General features: G+C 39.6%; 1 protein-coding gene across 2 annotated transcripts in view; it reads right to left on the reverse strand.

The window, feature by feature from the left end:
• The window catches only part of UHRF2 (ubiquitin like with PHD and ring finger domains 2), an 85227-nt gene that overhangs the window by 39561 nt on the left and 24523 nt on the right, over nucleotides 1-21143 (reverse strand). For both annotated transcript variants that reach the window (XM_058170012.1, XM_058170013.1), the window contains exon 3: nucleotides 19887-20146. In XM_058170012.1, the coding sequence (XP_058025995.1) occupies nucleotides 19887-20146 (260 nt within the window). The remainder of the gene's footprint in view (nucleotides 1-19886; nucleotides 20147-21143) is intronic.

Genomic DNA, 21143 nt, shown 5'->3' on the forward strand with positions numbered 1-21143 from the left:
TTGCCTGGGCATGGAGCCAGGGCTGGGGCCGGGGGGTGCTCCCTCCTCTGCAGCCTGCTTGGGCATGGAGCCAGGACTGGGGCCGGGAGGCATACATTCCTCCGTGTTCGGGAGCAGATAAGAAGGCCCCGGCTGCTGTGAGAGCGGGCAAGACACAACATGGGCTGTCTGTTGAATGGCCTAACCCTTGGGAGTAGGACCGCTAAAAGAAGAACCCGCCGGGTCCGGAGTCAGGCCGAAAGGGCTGCTGTTGTAAGTAAGGTGAATACCTGCGGTCCAGCCTCCTATAAGAGGAAGGTAACATCTTCTGCTTGCCCTTGTTCTCGATCAAAATTGGATCTAACACTTCTCCAAAAAGAGTAGATCCCTTGTATGGGGCCAAACCAAGCTTCCACTTCGATTTTGTATTAGCTTTCCAATGGCATAGCCATAAGAGCCAGCAAGAGGTCACCATAGAAACCAAGGCTTGAGAAGCGAATTTTGCTGCATCCAAAGATGCGTCCGCTGAATATTCGGTAGCCGCCACCCATTTATTAATGTCCTGGTGCAGCCTTGTATCATCAGGGGGCAACCTCTCCTGGAATTGGTGAAGCCATATTAAAGACACCCAATTAAAAAATGACACTGATGTTGCAGCCCTAATGGCCCACATGGCCACCTGATGGGTCTTTCAGAAGGAGAGCTCAGCCTTCCTGTCCTCCATCTTAAGTCCTTCCATGATGTCAGACCAGCCACGGGGGCATCCACTGAGGGCAACTTAAGAAGCTCCTCCAAATCAGGAGCTGAACAGTAAAGTTTTTTATCATGCCCACTAGGTGTGGCCAATGAATCAGGTTGACTCCACAACCTTTGGATCCCACGATCTTTGGACTTCAATAAAAAGCTTTGGGCAAGGAATAAACTCCTGTTCAGGTTTGGATACCATGAACAGGTTGTCATGTGGGTTAGATGCTCCCAGGAGTTGGTCAGCTGGGCCCTCTGTGATGCCAATATTAGTCATCACCTTAGCTTTATGAAGCAGCAACTTGAAGAAAGAAGGATGGAAGAGGCCTGTGAACACTGGCCTTTCTGGTAACATCCCCTCATCCTCAGAAAATTCCAAGTCTTCTTGGTAATCATCTGCCAGTAAGGAATCTGCACTGTGAATGGAATCCTGCTAATAGTCAGAACCTGGCATGGTAGTCATATGTGTCGGAATCTGTGACTGTGGATGGGCTGACATAGAGGGACCCTGAGTGCCCTGTTGAATCCCAGCCGCAATAATCTTTGAAATCGCATCAGAAATGAGACCCTAACTGTCAAAAGGCGGGCCAGGATCCTGCCTCTCCCCCATGCGGAGCTAAGCTGCTGTCGGGGTGAACATTACCTCTGGAGCCTGACACCTAATATAGAATAGAATAGAATTTTTTTTATTGGCCAAGTGTGATTGGACATACAAGGAATTTGTCTTGGTGCATATGCTCTCAGTGTACATAAAAGAAAAGATACGTTCATCAAGGTACAACATTTACAACACAATTGATGGTCAATATATCAATATAAATCATAAGGATTGCCAGCAACAAAGTTACAGTCATACAGTCATAAGTGGAAAGAGATTGGTGATGGGAACGATGAGAAGATTAATAGTAGTGTAGATTTAGTAAATAGTTTGACAGTGTTGAGGGAATGATTTGTTTAGCAGAGTGATGGCCTTCGGGGAAAAACTGTTCTTGTGTCTAGTTGTTCTGGTGTGCAGTGCTCTATAGCGTCGTTTTGAGGGTAGGAGTTGAAACAGCTTATGTCCAGGATGTGAGGGATCTGTAAATATTTTCACGGCCCTCTTCTTGATTCGTGCAGTATACAGGTCCTCAATGGAAGGCAGGTTGGTAGCAATTATTTTTTCTGCAGTTCTAATTATCCTCTGAAGTCTGTGTCTTTCTTGTTGGGTTGCAGAACCGAACCAGACAGTTATAGAGATGCAAATGACAGACTCAATAATTCCTCTGTAGAACTGAATCAGCAGCTCCTTGGGCAGTTTGAGCTTAATGAGTTGGCGCAGAAAGAACAGTCTTTGTTATCCTTTCTTGATGATGTTTTTGATGTTAGCTGTCCATTTGAGATCTTGCGATATGATAGAACCCAGAAATTTGAAGGTTTCTACTGTTGATACTGTGTTGTCAAGTATTGTGAGAGGTGGAAGTATGGAAGGGTTTCTCCTAAAGTCTACCACCATTTCTACGGTTTTGAGTGTGTTCAGTTCCAGATTGTTTTGGTTGCACCACAAGGCTAGTCGTTCGACCTCTCGTCTATATGCGGTTTCATGATTGTCTCGAATGAGACCGATCACTGTTGTGTCATCTGCGAACTTCAGTAGCTTAACAGATGGATCGTTGGAGATGCAATCATTGGTATACAGAGAGAAGTGGGGAGAGCACACAGCCTTGGGGGGGGGGGGGCCTGTGCTAATTGTACAGGTATTTGATGTGATCTTGCTTAGCTTCACCTGCTGCTGCCTGTTTGTTAGGAAGCTTGTGATCCACTTACAAGTCTGTTCCGGTACCTGTAGCTGGTTTCGCTTAGTTAGAAGAATGTCTGGAAGATGGTATTGAATGCTGAACTAAAGTCTACAAAAAGGACCCTTGCATAGGTCTTTGGAGACTCAAGATGTTGTAGGATGTAGTGCAGAGCCATATTAACAGCATCATCTGTTGATCTATTTGCTCGGTATGCAAATTGCAAGGGGTCTAACAGCGGATCCGTGATGGTTTTCAGGTAGGAAAGCACTAGCCTTTCAAAGGTTTTCATGACTACAGATGTTAAAGCAACTGGTCTGTAGTCATTCAGTTCCTTGATGGTGGGCTTCTTCGGCACTGGGATGATGGTAGAGCGTTTGAAGCAAGAAGGAACATAGCACATCTCTAGTGATTTATTGAAAATATGGGTGAAGATGGGGGCCAATTGGTCAGCACAGACTTTTAAGCAAGAAGGAGTTATCTTGTCTGGGCCTGGAGCTTTTCCTGGCTTTTGTCTGTGAAATAGGTCCTGCACTTCCTTTTCTGTGATCACTAGGGGTTGTGAACCCAATGGGATGAGGTCAGTTGTAGGAGGCTTGGCTGTTGTTGGTGTGTCTGAGATGGGGGTTGTGGAGATAGGTGGCTGTAGTTTCCTTTCAAACCTGCAGTAAAACTCATTCAGGTCATCTGCCAGTTGTTGATTACCTTCAGCCTGGGAAGGAGGTTTGCCATAGCCGGTGATATTTTTAAGAGTTTTCCACATGTTTGCTGGTTCATTTGCTGAAAACTGATTCTTTAGCTTTTCAGAGTAGCTTCTTTTTGCTGCTCTGATCTCCCTTGTTAGTGCATTTCTGGCCTGATTGTACAGCATTTTATCACCTTTTCTGTAGGCTTCCTCTAATATTGGGCGCCACCTGCAATCCAGTTGCTGCCAGGCCAGGCAATACAAAGGGATCCCTTTGCGCAACCCCAATCAAAGACTGGTGGTGGTTGCCAGTACCATCTGGCAACCACCAGATGGTACTGGTACTGGTAACACAGTATCAACAGTAGAAACCTTTAAATTTCTAGGTTCTATCATATCGCAAGATCTAAAATGGACAGCTAACATCAATGGTACTTGTAGCCCCTCCATCATCTGGTGAGGTAGGGGAACCAATGTATCAGAACCAGAAAGATGGCTTCTGTGGTAGGAGCTTGCTGAGGCTCTGCATTCTGGGCTTTGCATTGGGCCTTATCAAATTGTCTCTCTAAGGCTTTGTGTCGCCGCTTAGCGTCCTTGTCCCCAACAGATGATCTTTTAGAAGGCAGGGATGTTGAAGGCCTGGGCTTACTCGTTTTACTCCTGGTGGTTGCCTTAGAACCTTGGAACCAGGATGTCTAGATCTGAGTCTGCCATGTTATGCCTTCCCTTATAACGGCTGCCTACAGGCAGAACCGCGGTAACAATAAGTTCCAAGGTCTGATGCCTGACAGGCCAAGGGGACACTCTCTGCAGCCCTGATGAGGGGACAAAAAAACCCCCAAAGTTATAGCTCCTGTGCCGCCAGCGCTCTTAGCAGTTGGACTCAAGGCCTCAGCAGTGCAGATCTGGCGCAAAAAATTCAAATCTGTCCGTTCACGCCTCTATGTCCATCTGTCAGTCAAATGATGGTGCGAGAGCGAACTCGTTCACCCAGTGCTGGCGGAGGCCGCAAGGCAGGTAATAATAACACAGGAGTAGAGACCGACTTTCTCACCACCGCTTCACAAGTCTCCCTCACTTCTGTCCTCCATTCAAGTTCTCACTGCTCTCCAAGCAAGCCTCTGGGCTGAACGGCAGCTCTCAGTCCTGGCGCTGTGAGAGTAAAGGCCTCTCACAGCACCTCCGTGGCTCGGCCATTGAGAAAAAATGGTGCATGAGCGGGAAACCGCTCCCCAGCACCGCCACAGGTTGCCGAATACCAGCAAAATGGCATGAAAGCAAACTTTAGCTCTCCCAGCGCCGCGAAGTGTTATCTGGTCCTCAGAGTTTGCCCCTGCGTGCCAGGCAGTGACTCTGGAGCCACCTTTGTAGGTGGAGCTACGATGGTGGTGGTGGTTGTACCGGTGGATTGGGAAACCAGCTCATCCACTGGCAGCCAAGTCCAAGTCCGGAGGTGCCGAGAAGGGACAGAACTCCAGAACGCTGCCCTTGGAAGTCCTGGGTGGTGGCAGGCGACCTGGAGCCCCAGTAATGCCCTTCATACCACCGGCAGTGGAGGAGGTGATAGAAAAATCTCCCCCAACGTAATCACAGGTACAAAGCTCTCACTAACAGCAAGAGTCCAGTCCAAAGTCAATTTCCGAAAAAAATTCAAGTTATGAGTGATCTGACAAATGTAGTTGCCAGAGGACTAATACTCACGTCTCTATGGCTAGACTGAGTGAAAAAAACTGAAGCTCAGCCGAGCAGAGGTGGTGTGGTTAAAGAATAAAAAAAATCTACACTCAGTCTCTGCAAATAGATGAAATGACCCATGCTTGGATTATCTAAGCAGCGCACTGGAAAATGTATGTTGCTATAATCCAAATAAAAGGTGACTTAACACATTGAGTGAGTAGGGCCTCTCAATCCAGGAAAGGGCACAAACAATGCACAAAATAAAATATATAGAGGACAAAATTAATGGCCTTGAATAATAGAGGAAACACTGCTCCCAAGGCAATGATCGCATCTTCAGTCTGGAACAAGAATATAGCTTAATATGAATAAATGTTTCCAGAAAACCCTAGTTCACACAAAGATATAGGAAGTGGTGAAGCAATTCAGGTTTTAAATTCTGTTGCTATAGTTTTACCATAAAAACACTACTGACCTATGTGGCAGTAGGTCTGACAGAATGGTACAAAAGTCATTCAATTCACGGCTACCACCTGCTCTACAAGCCCATTCTGAAAATCTTTACTTCCTAGAAGTTTCAAAATCTAGAACCAGGTCTACATTTGTTTCTGTCCATCTATGGCCCCACAGCCTCCAATTACTACTGAGAAGCTTAACAACATCACTTGGTAGCAAGAGGTTGGGTACCACCAGCATACTGCTCTGTTTAATTCCATGACAATAGAGGACCCAATGGATTTCTACTGATATCATCATCATCATCATCATCATCATCATCATCATCCTAGCCATTGTCTATCTACTGCAATATGAAAAACTTTTCCGCATGTTTCCAACCAATATGGTTTTGAGCTTTCTTTCACCAATTGGGCCCAAAATACTTGTGGTTGTTATAAGAGTGGAGAAAGAAGTACTGAGGTACCTCACAAATCAAAAGTCAAGGATTCGATCTCTGCCTATCTCCAACATTAACTGATCCTGATCCAGGAAGAAAAACTACCACAAAATCATATCTTCAATTCCAACCTGCTGAGCTGGTCCAGAAGCATACCATGATTGGTGGTAATAGAGGCACTGAGAAATCAAAGACAACTAGGATGGATGCACCATTTTCATCCCAGTTCTACCAGGGATCATCCAGAAGTACAATCAATGTCATCTGATACTATATCCAAGCCTATAGGATTCAATCTCATATACCTGGAGACTGAAAAGTCTCCAGATAATCTGTTTCCAGGTAATCTGTTGACAGACCACTTTCTCAATAATCTTGCCCCAAAACAGAAGGTTAAATATAGGCCAGAAATTATCCAACACTATTAGATGCAGAGATCTAAAGAAGGGGCAGACCACTAACCAGGGTGGATTTGATTTAAATCGATTTAAATCATGAATTAAATCACGAGTAAAAAGGCTTGATTTAAATCAGCTCGATTTAAATCAAAACTTTTAAAGAGCAACTGTCATCTCTGTCTCACAGAGGCTCCTCCTCTGATCTGCTTTTGATTCACCGGCAGTCCCAATAATGCAGAATATACAGCCTCATGCTTCATAACTAAGCTCCATTTCATGCTGAATCAACTAAATTATTAATGTAGCTTAAATAGAAAACTATCTTTAGATAGATTTTTATTCCAAAAGCATTAAAATAAATTTGATAAAAATAAAAAAAATCTGATTTAAATAAAAAAAAATCCATTAAAAAATCGATTTTAACCTATCCTGCCACTAACTCCTTAAGAAAAGATAAAATTGCCTCTTTACTCGATGAATTTCCCACAACCACCATTATATCCAATCATACATTATCTCCTAAGAGGCCCTGATCAGCCAAGACAGGTGGTTATACTCTAAGCTCCAAGGACCATGTCTACTTCCTTAGGACCAATGGACACACAAGACTCTGCCTCAGTCAACTTAAAAGATATGCACACTGGAGTCCAATTCAAGGTAAAGTGATGATCCAAAGTGATTTATCTAATAGATGTGTTGAAAAATCTTCACAGTAGCTGTTCAGGTAATCTTCTGACCCATCCTCCCAAGGAGATAATGGATTACTTTAAATAGGGCTGCAAAACATCAAGCAGCCTAATAGTAATGTAGTACTTATTAATGTAGTAAGAGTGGGAAAATAGCTGACTGCCATTCTAATCAACCCACACAAACATTCTTACCCATGTTTGGTTAGACTAGCTCCGTGATGGTGAACCTATGGCCAGAGGTGTGTGCCAGAGGTGACACGCTGAGCCCTCTCTGTGGGCAGGCATGCCGTTGCCAGTTGCTCTTCTGGTTTCTGGCCAGCTGGTCTTTGCGGGCGCCAGAAAACGGCCTGAAAATGCCCCCAAAACTAAGCTGTTTTCCAGCCCATTTCCAGGCTGTTTTTCAAGCCATTTTCAGGGCCAGTTTTTGGGCTGTTTTCAGGCTGTTTTTTGGGCCATTTTCAGGCCATTTTGGTCTGGAAAACGGTCTCAAAATGGCCAAAAACCAGGCATGCACTGCTCTTCGGGTTTTTGCGTTCCAGCACACGCACATGCACATGCCTTCCAGTTTGGGCACTCGGTGCCAAAAAGTTTCGCCATCACTGGACTAGCTTGTTGCCTTCCTCCGGCAATGCACAAGGCATCTTTTCTGTCATTTCATTTTTTGGAGTTCCTGTAAAACCAGGGGATCTTTTGTGATCCATGTATATAGAGAGATCATGCAGGTACAATATAATCCAAAACTTCAACCACTGCCTCATTCCAAGAGAACACTAAACTTCAGTTGAATTATGCACTGATGCTTGGGAACTTTTCCATGGGCCTTCTGAAACCCATAGAATTTATTCAATGGGCCAATCCAATGGATGTTTCCTCTCTGCCACAGGGAGCTGATATAGAGAATTCTAAAGCAATTAAACATATTTCTGTCGATGACAACACCCAACTTCTGATCAACTCCCCACTGCCCCGAGACAAAATCAGATCTAACATGTGACTCACATTGAGCATTAGGCCCTCAATTATTTAGATCATGTTCATGATTGAAATATGCAATTTCAGCACTGAAATTTTTAGTGTTGAGAATGGTTACTTTAAATAAAAGGCCTGAACTAATCGCCCCTGAATCATCATCATCCAGCCTGGAAAGCCTCAAGCAAAACATCTTCTAGTCTCTGAAATTCCATCCTTCAAAATGCAAACATCACCAACTTCTTTATAAAATAAGACACATTATTTTTTCCATGCATGAAGCAGAAACGTATTCTCTCCCTATATCTCTCAGCAGGGAAATAAGCCTGTTGTTATTTATATACAAAAATCTGTTCCAATTTTCTAGTTTTCATGCATTATTCAGTGGAAGTTCTTTCTCTGGAAAGGCTTCACACATTTGATAGCGCTGGGTGGGGAGAAGTGCAATGTAGTCTCAGTGAGGAAAGATAAGTTTCCTCACTCTGCTGTTTGGAATAATGGTGGACAAAATGAGAACTGGACAAAAGGCATTGTTTCATATTACAATCTGGGTACCAGTAGAAATTCAAGAATGAAGAATGAAAATTAAAACCAAGGGTTGCATTTCTTTCTTGATTTTTTTTGTTTTTATTTTTAAGATAATTAAAAATCAAATATGCTGCACAAGAACATCTGATCTCTTTCAATTACATTTTTGTGACAACGTTTAAAGCATTCACATGCATAATCAAAAGAAAAGGAAAATTTAATTAATAGTACAATAAACACTTTTTCCTGTGCTACTAGCAAAGAAAGAAGCATAATATTCTTCATATAATCATAATCTTTATCCACTACTTAGTACAATAACATGGATAGTAACTAATCTCAGGCCCTCATCATATATGAGCAATGTATATCACCTGAACTGAGCTCTTAAACTGTTCACCAAAGTGAAAGAGACTGCAACAGTGCCTTTCAATAAATTATTCAATAAATTATAAATGAGAGCATATGCACCAAGACAAATTCCTTGTGTGTCCAATCACACTTGGCCAATAAAATTCTACTCTATTCTATTCTATTCTATTCTATTCTATTCTATTCTATTCTATTCTATTCTATTAGAGGACATAATAAACACCAACTCAAATTTCAGACCACTAACAAAATTATTCATTTATCATCCAACTACCATTTGCTTGTAATATACATTGTTCTAAAGAAACAAATGTCAGAATTATCTGGAAGAATATAAAGACAATTTACAGACGATAAACACAAAGCTGTGTGAAAAAATATTGTATTTGTACTGGGATTACATGCCAAAATTCAGCATCTAAAATAAGAATTAAAATCAGTGGATTGGAAGGGATAGCTGAGCATAATGTTCCTTTCATTTAAACCACAGATTGAAAAAATGAAAAAATGCCTTTCTTCCCATGTAAAAATATAGCTTATTGAGAAACATTTTTAAATTTAAGTGAACAATTGTTTACCCTCATATCCAATCAACTTTTATGAACTCCTAAGCCAAAAGGGAAAAGGCAAAAATGCTATTAAGAACAGCCATAAATTGTCAAAGAAACAGGGTTTGAAGATCACGGGGATGGATATAAAGAGGTACAGAGAATAAACATGAATATATTCAATTTTAAAAATTCCAGCAAATTCAATATAGATGGATGTCTTTCCGAAAGCAACCCTACCAAGCCTGCTTCTAATTTTAAATATTAATGTTAACATAGCAGAACCCTCGTGTGTGCTTCCATCTCTATGGAAACCTTTCTTAGCAATTGGTTACCCATTAAGAAAAGACTATCAGCTTTCTTTGGCCACAGACTGCATTTTTACATTCTTCTAAGGCAAAAAATGTTAACCCTGTTTAATTTTTTTTAAAAAAAAACACCTTTTCCGAAGCAAAAGATTTTAGACGCTCTTCATCCTTTTCTTACCTGTTCGTTAGTTGAAGGTAAAGAAATTACATTACATTACATTCACCAGTTGGATCTACAACAAAACCCATAATCTCTGTCTATCTATAAATTATTTGGGAATTTAATATATGCTTTAATCTTATTTTCTTTGAATCTATACCTATGCCAGATCCAAATATTAAACATAGTTTTCAAGCTAACATAATTTAATGTTAAAGAGATTTGTTTTTAAAAAATGAGTTCACAAGAACAGTCTCTCCCATCAACCTATATAAAAACAAAATATTAATGCAAGGGTGGATTAAACATCAAGCACAGAGCTATGTATTAACTAGGGTGAAAAAGATTGGCATAGTTAAGTCTAACAATCAGAACCATCTGCCAAAACAGAGGGGAAACCAAGTCAAAGTGAATTTCATTTCATCCCAAAAAGCTAATCAGGAATGCCTATGCTGAAAGCACATCATTTTTCAGTAAGGGATACTTTTGTGCATGGAGATTTTTGGATCACAGTTGTTCTATAAAATATGTACCTAACATGATCATTCATATGGCATAAATGCACAATTTGCTTTTCAGAAATCTTTCTGAAGATTTCAATTTTCAGAATTTGGTATTTACAGTATTTTAATTTCCTTAGGTTGAATGTTTTACACAAATGCTCCAAAATAATCCTCACAATGATGAGCTATATAAATGCAAATAACATGATAGAATATGAACACTACTTTTCTCCCTGGATTCATAAATGTAGTATAGTTAATGGTTGCTATGCATGTTTTATATAGGGCCATGATGGTGAACTTATGGCACTTGTGCCAGAGGTGGCACACAGCGCCCTCTCTGTTGGCATGCGAGCTGTCGCCCCAGTTCAGCTCTGCCATGCATGCGCGCACCCACCTCCCAACAGCCAGCTGGTCTTCAGGTCTCTGTGGCTCATGCACAGAGGGTGGGGCGTGTGCGGGTGGCATGCACCCATGCACGGGGCATGGGGCACATGGGGCATGCGCGGGGGCCTGGTGCATTGCATTTTGAGGGTTCGGGCGCACACGCACACTTAGTTCGGAAAAGGTTAGCCATCACTGTTATGGGGGAAAATTGTCTAACCGGGTATAATAGAAAGATTACAATATTGAAAAGAATTTGATTCCTCTAGCAAACTGAAAAACCTTCAGTGAGAACAGTAAAAAGGTAAGCTTAATATTCTAGGATGAAAATTACTGTAGAAAAGAGGGAAAATTCAAAGGATATCATCCGGATTTACTTTGCTCTAATGAATAAGTTGATACTGCAAGCTAATTATCTGTTCTTTGGTAATATAAATTAGCAATGATAAAAACATTTAATTCTCTGAGATGCCATATTTTCTCACTAACGTCTGCTTTCTGAAAGTAGAATATGCATACAGATTTCTGGGTGATGTTATGAATAAAGTATTTAATAAGGAAGCAAAATGAAAAAATGCAACATGATTTTGCATAGATTCTTGAATTATAATAACCAGTAATCCTGGATTTTATTTAGATGAAGCATTTGTTATAGACATGTTATATAGTGGAAAAATTTAAGCAAGGATTAATGCTTCAGAAGAATTAGCAGCATAAAGAAAGCTCACAAGAATCCAAACTGATATATTTTATTAGTACATTTCCAAAATACTAACACTGCAGAAAACAATGTCAAAGACAAACATCCAGTTGACTGTGCTCTCTGGATGCACTGAGATAGAGCAGAACTAAATATGTTGGCACAGAGCAACAGAACTCAGAACATCCTTTAAAGCAGTCTGATGGCATACAAGGGCAATTTTTGTTCTCCAGTGAGGCTGTGGCATCATCCAGACATGGGTTGCTACAGTCAGATCTGCCTAGAGACTGAGTCATAGTTTTTGACCACGCCCCTTGTTTCTTCCTCTCAGGCCCAGTTTTGACTCAGTTGGCCTGAGAAAAACATGTTTAGCAGATCTGGCTTTCAGCCCATTTCCGTTTGATTCCTTTACAGTCACTTTGAGTTTTTTGACCAAATTTATTCTAGGATTTTAGCAATTTACTGGTCTACCAGGCTTGCTTCTAAGATCCAGCAGAGCCGTATTGGTCTACCCTTTCTATTTTTGGAGCGTACTGGTCTACCAGCACTTAGCATCGCTCCAGGCGGCCGCCATTTTCAGCAGCTTTGCCATGTCCGTTCTCACCTCTGGCGGGCACCCTTTGGGCCCTCTACGCCACCAACGAGGCAGTGGCAGCTCCCAAAGCTATATCACCAACTCTCTTGAGCAGCTACATTCCGGCAGCAGCTCTGGGATCGTGCCTCCCGGCCGCCGCCTACAGCATTTTTACCGTGAATCAGCTGTAGGGCAGTCCTTTGAAGCACTGCAACAGGCATTTTGATTAGTTTTTGCCGCTCTACCACCACCGAGAGGATTGGGAAGCAGCAGCAACGAAGCGGCTTGGTGCAGAGCTGCAAGCCGTCTGCCAGTCTAGCCTTGACTTAAACCATATAGCCTTTGGCGTTGGGAGCCGGCATGATCTAGATCTGACCTAGCCAAGCTGCCCCTTGAGCAGCATCTGCCCTGCTCACGAATGTGCTGGCTAGCCCGGTTTTCACCAGCACAGCTGCCACTGTTTGGCCTGCCTTGTGGTGCCTTTGAGGCCTATCTAACTCTGGACGCCATCTTGGTCAAAAATGGTGGATTGTTCTACAGGTGCTGGAATCTCCACTGGCAGTAAGGCTTCCTGCAAGCGCAAGCATATTTCTAAGACAGAAGCCAGAGACCTCAAACAGAGACACAAGTCCTTAGACAGGCAAGTCTCCAAATCTGTCTTAAAACTGGCTGCAAGGGAAGTTCGATCCCATGCCATTAATCCTCCTTCTCATCAATCTCAAACTCACACTCCATCACCACAGGCCTGGTCCCCTGAAGGGGCAGGAGAGACTTCCACGGGTCCAGCCTTGCTGACTCCTGGGGAACAGGGCCCCATTCAGAATCACTTTGATTGCCAGTTAACTCCATCAGTACCAGCAACCACTGAGCTGTGGCGGCCTCAGCAGGCGCTTCACTTTCAGTTATTAGGCCTTCCTCTGACCCTTTCAGAGATCTACCCAAAGGTCTGCAAATTCTTATTGACCAAGCCATTGCCTCTTGCATGGGGACTGTATTCCAACGTCATCATTCAGAATCAGTGGTCTCAGTCTGTACGTGTTCGAGGCTCTTCTTCAGCCAGCTTGACTGGCTCTCAAAATTAATAAATTATATATTTATTAATAAATGTATAAATTAATAAATTATATATCAGCAGCAATTAATCAGGTTTGAAAATGAATCTGAAAATGATACAAATCATGTTCAACAACTACTCCCAACTTTTGCCAATAAAATTTGAAAATCATGAACCGGAAAAGATCAATAGTTATGGCCACATCAACGGATTACATTTTGAAACTAGGTTGAAGAGATTTGGATAATCTCATGCTATATTCAACAGCAAATGCTTCATGACATCATGACAAGACTAAAAGTATAATCATATGCATGTGACCTAATAAAATGGGTAGTCTCACTAGAAATTGCAAATGAGCCAGCCATATTACAGGATGAATAGATCAACAATGGACGACAACAGCAATCCTTGAATGGAGACTGACTGACATTTTAAAAAATATATAGTACTCAATTTAAAGGTGCTGTAGTCAATATAGAGGATGGCCTTGATGAATAAAGAAAAGATCTGTTGCTACGGCAACAATCACATAAAATGAAAGCCTGAGCCCCTACCAAGAAAGAAATTTATGAAAAAGCTTCTAACAGCACCCTCCCCATTCAGTTAAAGGTAAAAGAGGGAGGAAGGAAGTACGTACATTCAGACTTAAAAGATTCTACTATTGCCGTAGTAGTGTGTGTTTATTGGTCTGTCTTATAGTGCTGACAGATTAAATTAAAAACAAATTGCAATGTGCTGAAGAAGTTGAAAAGAGCAAAAGAGGTCTTCTTCCTGCAGTGGATTAATTTGGGCTGTTCCTATTGTTGACAAATAAGCAGAAAAGCTTGATAGTTTGTTTACACACAGAATATCTACACAGCATGTAGCTTACTTTCTATACATTTAGGATGTTCAATATAACCAGGAAATGAATGCTGAACTTCATTATTGATATTGCATCACATATCAATAATACAGATTTCCTACAAAATCTATTGGAAGAAACGTATTCAGTGAAACATACAAGACAGTAGAGTCAAGCTAACAAGAGATTTGAATTATTATAATAGCCAAGAACCAATTCCAATCACTTCTGCCACTGATCATGATGACTGGGACTGATGGAACTTTGAATCCAACAGATCTGTGAGATTCCCCACCTGCATTAACATTTCCATCAATTTTAGTGGTTATCTTGTATTAATATTTCAGTATATTTTAGTCATTATTTTCATAATCAAAATCTATCTTGGTCTAAAGTTTTATGGAGTCAGAAAGTAAACAGATAATTAAAATGAAATTAATCTTCTTCCATATGATGTTTTAAATCGAATTAGGCATGTCTCAAATTTCTACAAATGCCAACAGATCCTTCTTTTTCAAAAGCTCAGTCCTATGTTGTTTATAAATAGTTTATATAAATGGTTTGCTACATAATATGGTGCTCAAAACTATTTTGCCTAAAAAAGCAAAAAAGATTTGTATTACAATAGAATCCCCTTCCTACTTCAACTAAGATTTTCCTAAGTTTTATATTTTATATTGCTACAGTATACTTAATTCCTAAATCATGAATAATTGTTATTGACAACTTTTATTTCAATACATTTAGACTGAGGTATGCACCAACAATACATTTTTTTCTTTCTCTTTTTAATGTTTAACTCAGCCTTACCTCTAACTTTCAGAAACTTACAGTTTGACACTTTAAGGCAGTGATGGCTAACCTTTTTTTCCTCGTGTGCCAAAAACGTGTGTGCGCACGTGCCCACACTTATAATGTAATGCCCCCCATCCACGCCCCACCCCCTGTGCACACGCATGCACCCTGCACACTGTCCGCCCTTGCGCATGAACATGCGACCTCTCCCAAGCTCCCCCACGCATGCACGCACAACCCCACCCCGTGCCCGTTTTGGGCCTAGCAGGCCTCCTTGAAGCCTCTGGAGGCCAAAAACGGCCCATTTCCAACTTCCAGTAGGCCCGTTTTTCGCCCTCCTTAGGCTCCAGAAGCTCCGGAGACTTTCCTGGAGCCTCCAGGAGGGTGAAAATTACCTCCCTTGGCCCTCCAGAGGCCGGAAATGGGCTGTTTCTGGACTTCCGGTACTTCTGGGAGGCCTGTTTTTCACCCTTCAAAGGCTCCGGAGGCTTTTCTGGAGCCTCCAGGGGGGAGAAAATGGCCTCCCCTGGCCCTCCAGAGGCCGGAAACAGCCTGTTTCTGGACTTCTGGTAGGCCCATTTTTCTCCTTCCCAGAGCCTCCACACGAGCCCTGTACTTACCTGGCATCCAAAAAGGGCTGCATGGAGACTCCTGGGAGGGGAGGCATGGGCATCCACATGCATCTCCTGCATGCGCGGCAGACCTGAAAATCAGCTGGCCGACAGGAGGCCCGCACATGCACAGTGGACCTAGGTCAACGGGCCCACGGGCCCGCAGAAATAGCTCCATGTGCCACCTGTGGCACGCACGCCATAGGTTCGCCATCATGGCTTTAAGGAATTATAGCAGAAAAGCAGAATCCCAGATATTTTTATATGCAGTTGCTATGTTATAAATAAACATAAATCATTATCCCTAATGTAATTTTATAATAAATAAACTTTAGAAACTGTCTGGTTATTCGATAAATTGGAAACTATCAGACCATGCCTGATGATAGTATTAATTATGATCATTTTAAGGAATGGTATTTTAGGTTCTGTTCTTACTCCTTTGTTTATCTCAGTATAATAATTCACAGGATTATTTTCCATCATTTTGAGGCAAATCTAGTGAGCATATTAAGAGACAGACAATCCAGAAATTTTTAGATATTTGGGTAAATGTGATTAAGATGAACCAAGTATACAGGTTATTGAACAAATATCTATGAGAAAGGCATCCTCTAATAATTCTTGCACAAATTACAACTTCTTGAGAAAATTTTCAACTTAACTTGGTATACATCCAGGGTTATATTGTAGTTGATTTGTCAAATTATAAATGTTAATATACATCTAATACTAATAAAATGGAGCAAACTCCAAAGAATTATGAAACTAAATGTTTGCACAAGATGATTCTGAACACACTTCTTCAATAACATACACCATATCATATAGCAAAATATGTAAAGCTATTTGTAAAACAGCATGGGAATAAGTTGTTAAAAACTTGGATTCGACCGGAAGCGTCGTGGCAAGAGTTGGGGAATAGTGAGCTCCTATGAGCTTCGCGAAATCCCAGGCTGATGAACCGATGCCAAGAGGTCTTCAGACCAGATCCGTTCTCTAGGGACAGGGAAGAAAGACAGACATCTCGGAAGACCAGGAGGAACCAACAAATTCCTCGGAGGTAGAGAAAACTCTTTGACTTGGAGACAGGGGAGGTGGCCATAGCGGCAGCATTAAGCTGGGGCAACCGAACCAAGATTTTGAGCAGGAGTGGTGATTTGGATGGAATACTGAAGCCGGGTGAGTGAATACCAACTCACAAGAAAAAGGAATTAACTTTAATTCAGTAAAAGGTGTCCCAGCGGTGAAATAGCGGCTAAATTGAGTGAATACAACAAGGAAAAAAGAAAACAGAAATACCAACCCTAAAGCCCGAAAGGGAATTTGGTTGTTTGTTTGGGTTTTTTTTTTTTTTTTGGAATATAACTTGTGATACCCAAAACAGAAGAAGGACAGGGAAAAACCCCATAAACAGATTTGGAGAGGCTTGAGAACTTTCAGAATGCCTTTTGTTTATAAAAGGAAGAGTCGGGGGAACTATAACTAAAACCTGGTGAAACTTCTTTTTATTCTCCCTTTTCCCCATTAAATTGGATTTAGACTGGATTTTAAAATGAATAGTTTTGGACACAGACTTTAAATTGAATTCTTGGGGGGGGGGGAAGCAAAATGTGGTTTTAAAAACAAAATGGATACTTTTGTAGCTTGTTAATTGGAATTGTGGGTTGGAGAGAGACACCCTCAGGCAGAGGGAAAAAATACAATGATCAACATATGCTTTGGAAAAAGTTTTTCTTTAAAGTGATAAGACTGGTGTGAACTTTGGGGGAGGATTTGTGTGTCTGCAAGCTGTTTGACTTTGATAACTAAAGAAGGTGAAATACAACCCAAATACGGAATGGCGCAGGAAAAAAATACTGTAATGCTATTAGGGAGTAATGATGAAAAAAATGATAAAAATAGAAAGGGTGGAAAGAGAGAAAGGGAGAAAGAAGGGGGGGAAGAGAAAAAACACAAAAAACTTAAAAGATTACACTGGGATTGACAGTGGCAAAAGAATTATTAAAAGGGGAATAAGGAGAGCAGCTGGAAAAACATTGCAAACTAGGAGGGCAGATAAAATACTGAGGGAAGAAAGAGACAAAGAGAAAAAAAGAGGGGAGGAAAAAAAATATAAAGTTAAAAGACCACATTGGGACTAACAGTGAGAATATAAGAACAAGGGAAAGGGGGAAGAGGAGAGTGGATGGAAAGACAGGACAAGCAAAGAGAGTAAAGATTTTAAGAGAAAGAAAAGAAAAAGAAAAAAAAGGAGAAAAAGAGAAAAGAAGAAAATAAAAAAAATATAACTGACAATATATTAAATGGTTTAAACATTAATAATGGAATTTGAAAGCATAAAAAATAGCTAACAATATATTGAATGGTTTAAATATTAATAATGGAATTTGAAACTATAAAAAAATCTTAAAATGTAATTATGGAATTAGAAATGATACTATGAAAATTAACTGAGGTTTTTTTTCTATCTTTTTTTCTGACTATGGTTAATACAAAATGAATTGTTTTTGAAATGCAAATATATGAATGACTAATATTTGATAAGTAGTATGTATAAAGGTTTATAAACATTAATTGGGAAATAAAGGGTTTAATTTAGAGGGAGTAAGGAGAGCGGGGGGGGGGGAAGAAGAAAGTTGATAAATGATTAGAATTTAGGACAAGGGGTAAGATTAGAGATACAACAAAAATAAAAGAAGGAAAATAAAAATGAGAGAGAAAAATGGTAAAATATATCAATGTAAGTATACAAAGTGTGTTGGAAGAGAACGAAAAGCTGTATAAATTTGAAACCTGGCCAATATTCTGTTCAGAAAAAATGCATTGTATGTTGATGTGTGTGAAAAAAAATAAAAAACTTTTTACATGAAAAACTTTCATTGGCACAGTAAGAGCCTTGAAACATACTTGAAGAATCCACTTAAAACACCAAACTGAAGCCAGTCAGTTAATTCCATTTAAATTACCTAATCAAATTATGGTTTCACAAAAATATTAGATTGAGATAAACATTGATTATGCAAATAACCACTAACATTGGTTATTCAAAATTCAGCTCTTCTTTGTACTTAACTTATTATTTGACTCTACTGAAATCCTAGCAAATACTGTAATACCTATTTATTTACTTTTAATACCTACTGTAATGCTGTAAGGTATGAAAAACACTAAGCTGCAAAATACAGATTCATTTAGCACCGAAAAAATTTACCGTATTTTTTTGAGTATAAGATGCACTTCCCCCCCTTAAAAGAGGCTAAAAATTTGGGTGTGTCTTATACTCCGAATGTAGCTTTTTTGAATCTTTTTTTCAGCCCTAAGGAAGCAGACTCTCAGATGTGCTTTAGAAGCTTTTTTTCAGACCTAACGAGGTGCTAGCGAATGAAGCGATCTCTGTGCTTTGCCTGCTTTTCTCATTGCTGCTCCATCTCAGCTGTGCTTTAAGCTGTTTTTCAGCCCTAATGAGGCGCTAGTGAGTGAAGCATCTTCCGAGCTTCACCTGCTTTTCTCATTGCTTCTCTCTCCAAAGATCAGCTGTGCTTTAGAAGCTGTTTTTTTATCCCTAAGCAGGGGATAAAAAGCGTGGCGCGTGCTGAAAACCAACAAACTAATGTGCTGAAGCTGACCAGACTAAGAACGCTAGCCAGATGAATACCTGGTAGGCAGATTTTTTTCCCCTATTTTCCTCCCCAAAAACTAAGCTGCGTCTTATACTCCGGTGCATCTTATACTCCAAAAAAACCCCGGTATGAAAATGAAAAAAAATATATAATTTTTGACCTTTTTTTTCAAGCATTTTATTATTTAGTCTTTTCATCCATCTCCTATTGCTGCTCCTATTTGCAGGAAGGAGATGAATTTTGTTTTTTATATGGCCTCTGGAATAATGATGTAGGTTTGCATAAACTAGTGGAATGTTGCTTTAAATAATGTAAAATAAGCTTTCTATTATCTTAAAATAAAATTAACCTAACAATAAGTATTTTCTGTATAATGGACAGAAAATAGGCAACAAAAACTTTAGGGGGTATGTGTGCATAAAATATGATATAATGTAATGCAATGCAATGCAATAATGTAAAATATTCTGGTTGTAGACACAGGATTTTTGTAGGTGCTTTAGTTTGTAATAAATCCAGTAAATTTTTTACATCTCCCTTTGGTATTACTCATGGTAAATTATTTATATAGATTTTATCTGCTTCCTTGAATAAAAGGAAATAAGATTTTTATGTTTACTCAGCTCAAACACACTGGCATAAACACTGGCAAAATGAGTTTCCTATAAGAATCCCAAATCTTAAAAAAGAGTATCTCAATTTTTCTTTGGTACCTTTCAATATTTTAAGTAAGTGTTGATTTCACTACATTGATAACTTCCATAAGAAACATATCCGTCCTCATTCTAATTACAGTACAGAATATGGCTTCATGTCTCACACAGCCAACTGAACTTTTAAAAGGAAAAAAACCCAAAGTAAATACTATATCCAAACTTTCCCCCAAACTATGCCAAACTTTCCCCCAAACTATTATTAAAAAATAATATATCAATCAGACATGTTTCACAACTTTTAAAATACTATTTCCTTTGAACTCAAAATGTGAACCTGTTTTAAGGATCTCATTTTCTTATCTTATATCAATCACATACGCAATGGTATCCTCATAATAATATCAGCAGCACTTACTCATCATACTTGATATGATAAATAATATCTTCAGTATCCATATAATCTGTATAAGATGTGGAAGGTGTATTGTCCAAATTATTTGTATTTTCTCTAGAATGATCTTGGCTCAAGTTTCCATTAGTCCTTTTGTAATTACTGCCACTCTTTCCTTGAGCTTTTCCATTTTTATGTCCTTTTGTTGCTCGAGTTACATTTTCTATATGAGCTTCGAACCAGGATCCAATAGTGACATCTCGGGCATCCACCAATTCATTTATCTAAAAATAAATTTGACATTTAGTGAATGTTATGCTATAAGAAAAACAACTAATGTGATGATGTTGAGCTTCTGTACTAACTACATTTACAGTTATACTTACTTAATTCTAGTTTGGCATTTTTGTCTCTACACTCTCATACTGCCTATACTGAAAGTTGTAAAAACAGATTTCATAAAATAGGATAGTCCTTTGTTCTGCCCTACTGAAATTCCCCCAACATATGAAGCAGATCTGAAGTTGTGCAAGAAATGTGTGAGAATAAAGAAATGTCAATGGATGCCATTTTAGCAGCAAACTATTGCCATTAAATCTGATTGTCGGAAAACTGTTCTCAAATAAAAGTTGCACAGAAACTATATATTTAATGAAAATAGAATTATTGGGCTATATATAATATTCTTCGTTCATAGTACTATTAACACCGATGATTTAATGTATCTGCAATTTTTTAATACATGTATGTCCAACCTGTGGGCCACATGAAGCCCTAAATAGCTAGTAATGCGGCCCCACAAGATTATAAACTTTTAACATTATGCTATTTTTATAACCAACATTATTAGTTATATTTTATAGGCAGCCCAAGACAATTCCTCTTCATTTAATGCAGTCCAGGCAAGCCAGACAGTTGGACACCCATGTTTTATTTATTGCCTCTATTTTAACTGGATGTTTCTAACTATTTACTGTTTTCCTAATATTCATATTTTCTGTAGAATTAATCTGTCATCATATAATAATTGAATCAAGAATACTTTCTTTCCCTCTTGCTATGTATCATATTATAATGCAAGATACACTTAATATTTCACATATAATCTAAATATTGAAGACTTATTAATCTTGATAAAGTATACACTTTTAAATAACAAAGGTTGTGTAAAACAACAGTCTTGCTGTGCACCCAAAATCATGAACTCAACCATCACTACTGTACCAGCCTTTAACAAGAAACTCTCCTCATGTAGTAAATTGTCACTATTTTTTTTAATTT

The sequence above is a fragment of the Ahaetulla prasina genome, chromosome 2 (assembly GCF_028640845.1).
Source record: "Ahaetulla prasina isolate Xishuangbanna chromosome 2, ASM2864084v1, whole genome shotgun sequence".
Classification (NCBI taxonomy): domain Eukaryota; kingdom Metazoa; phylum Chordata; class Lepidosauria; order Squamata; family Colubridae; genus Ahaetulla; species Ahaetulla prasina.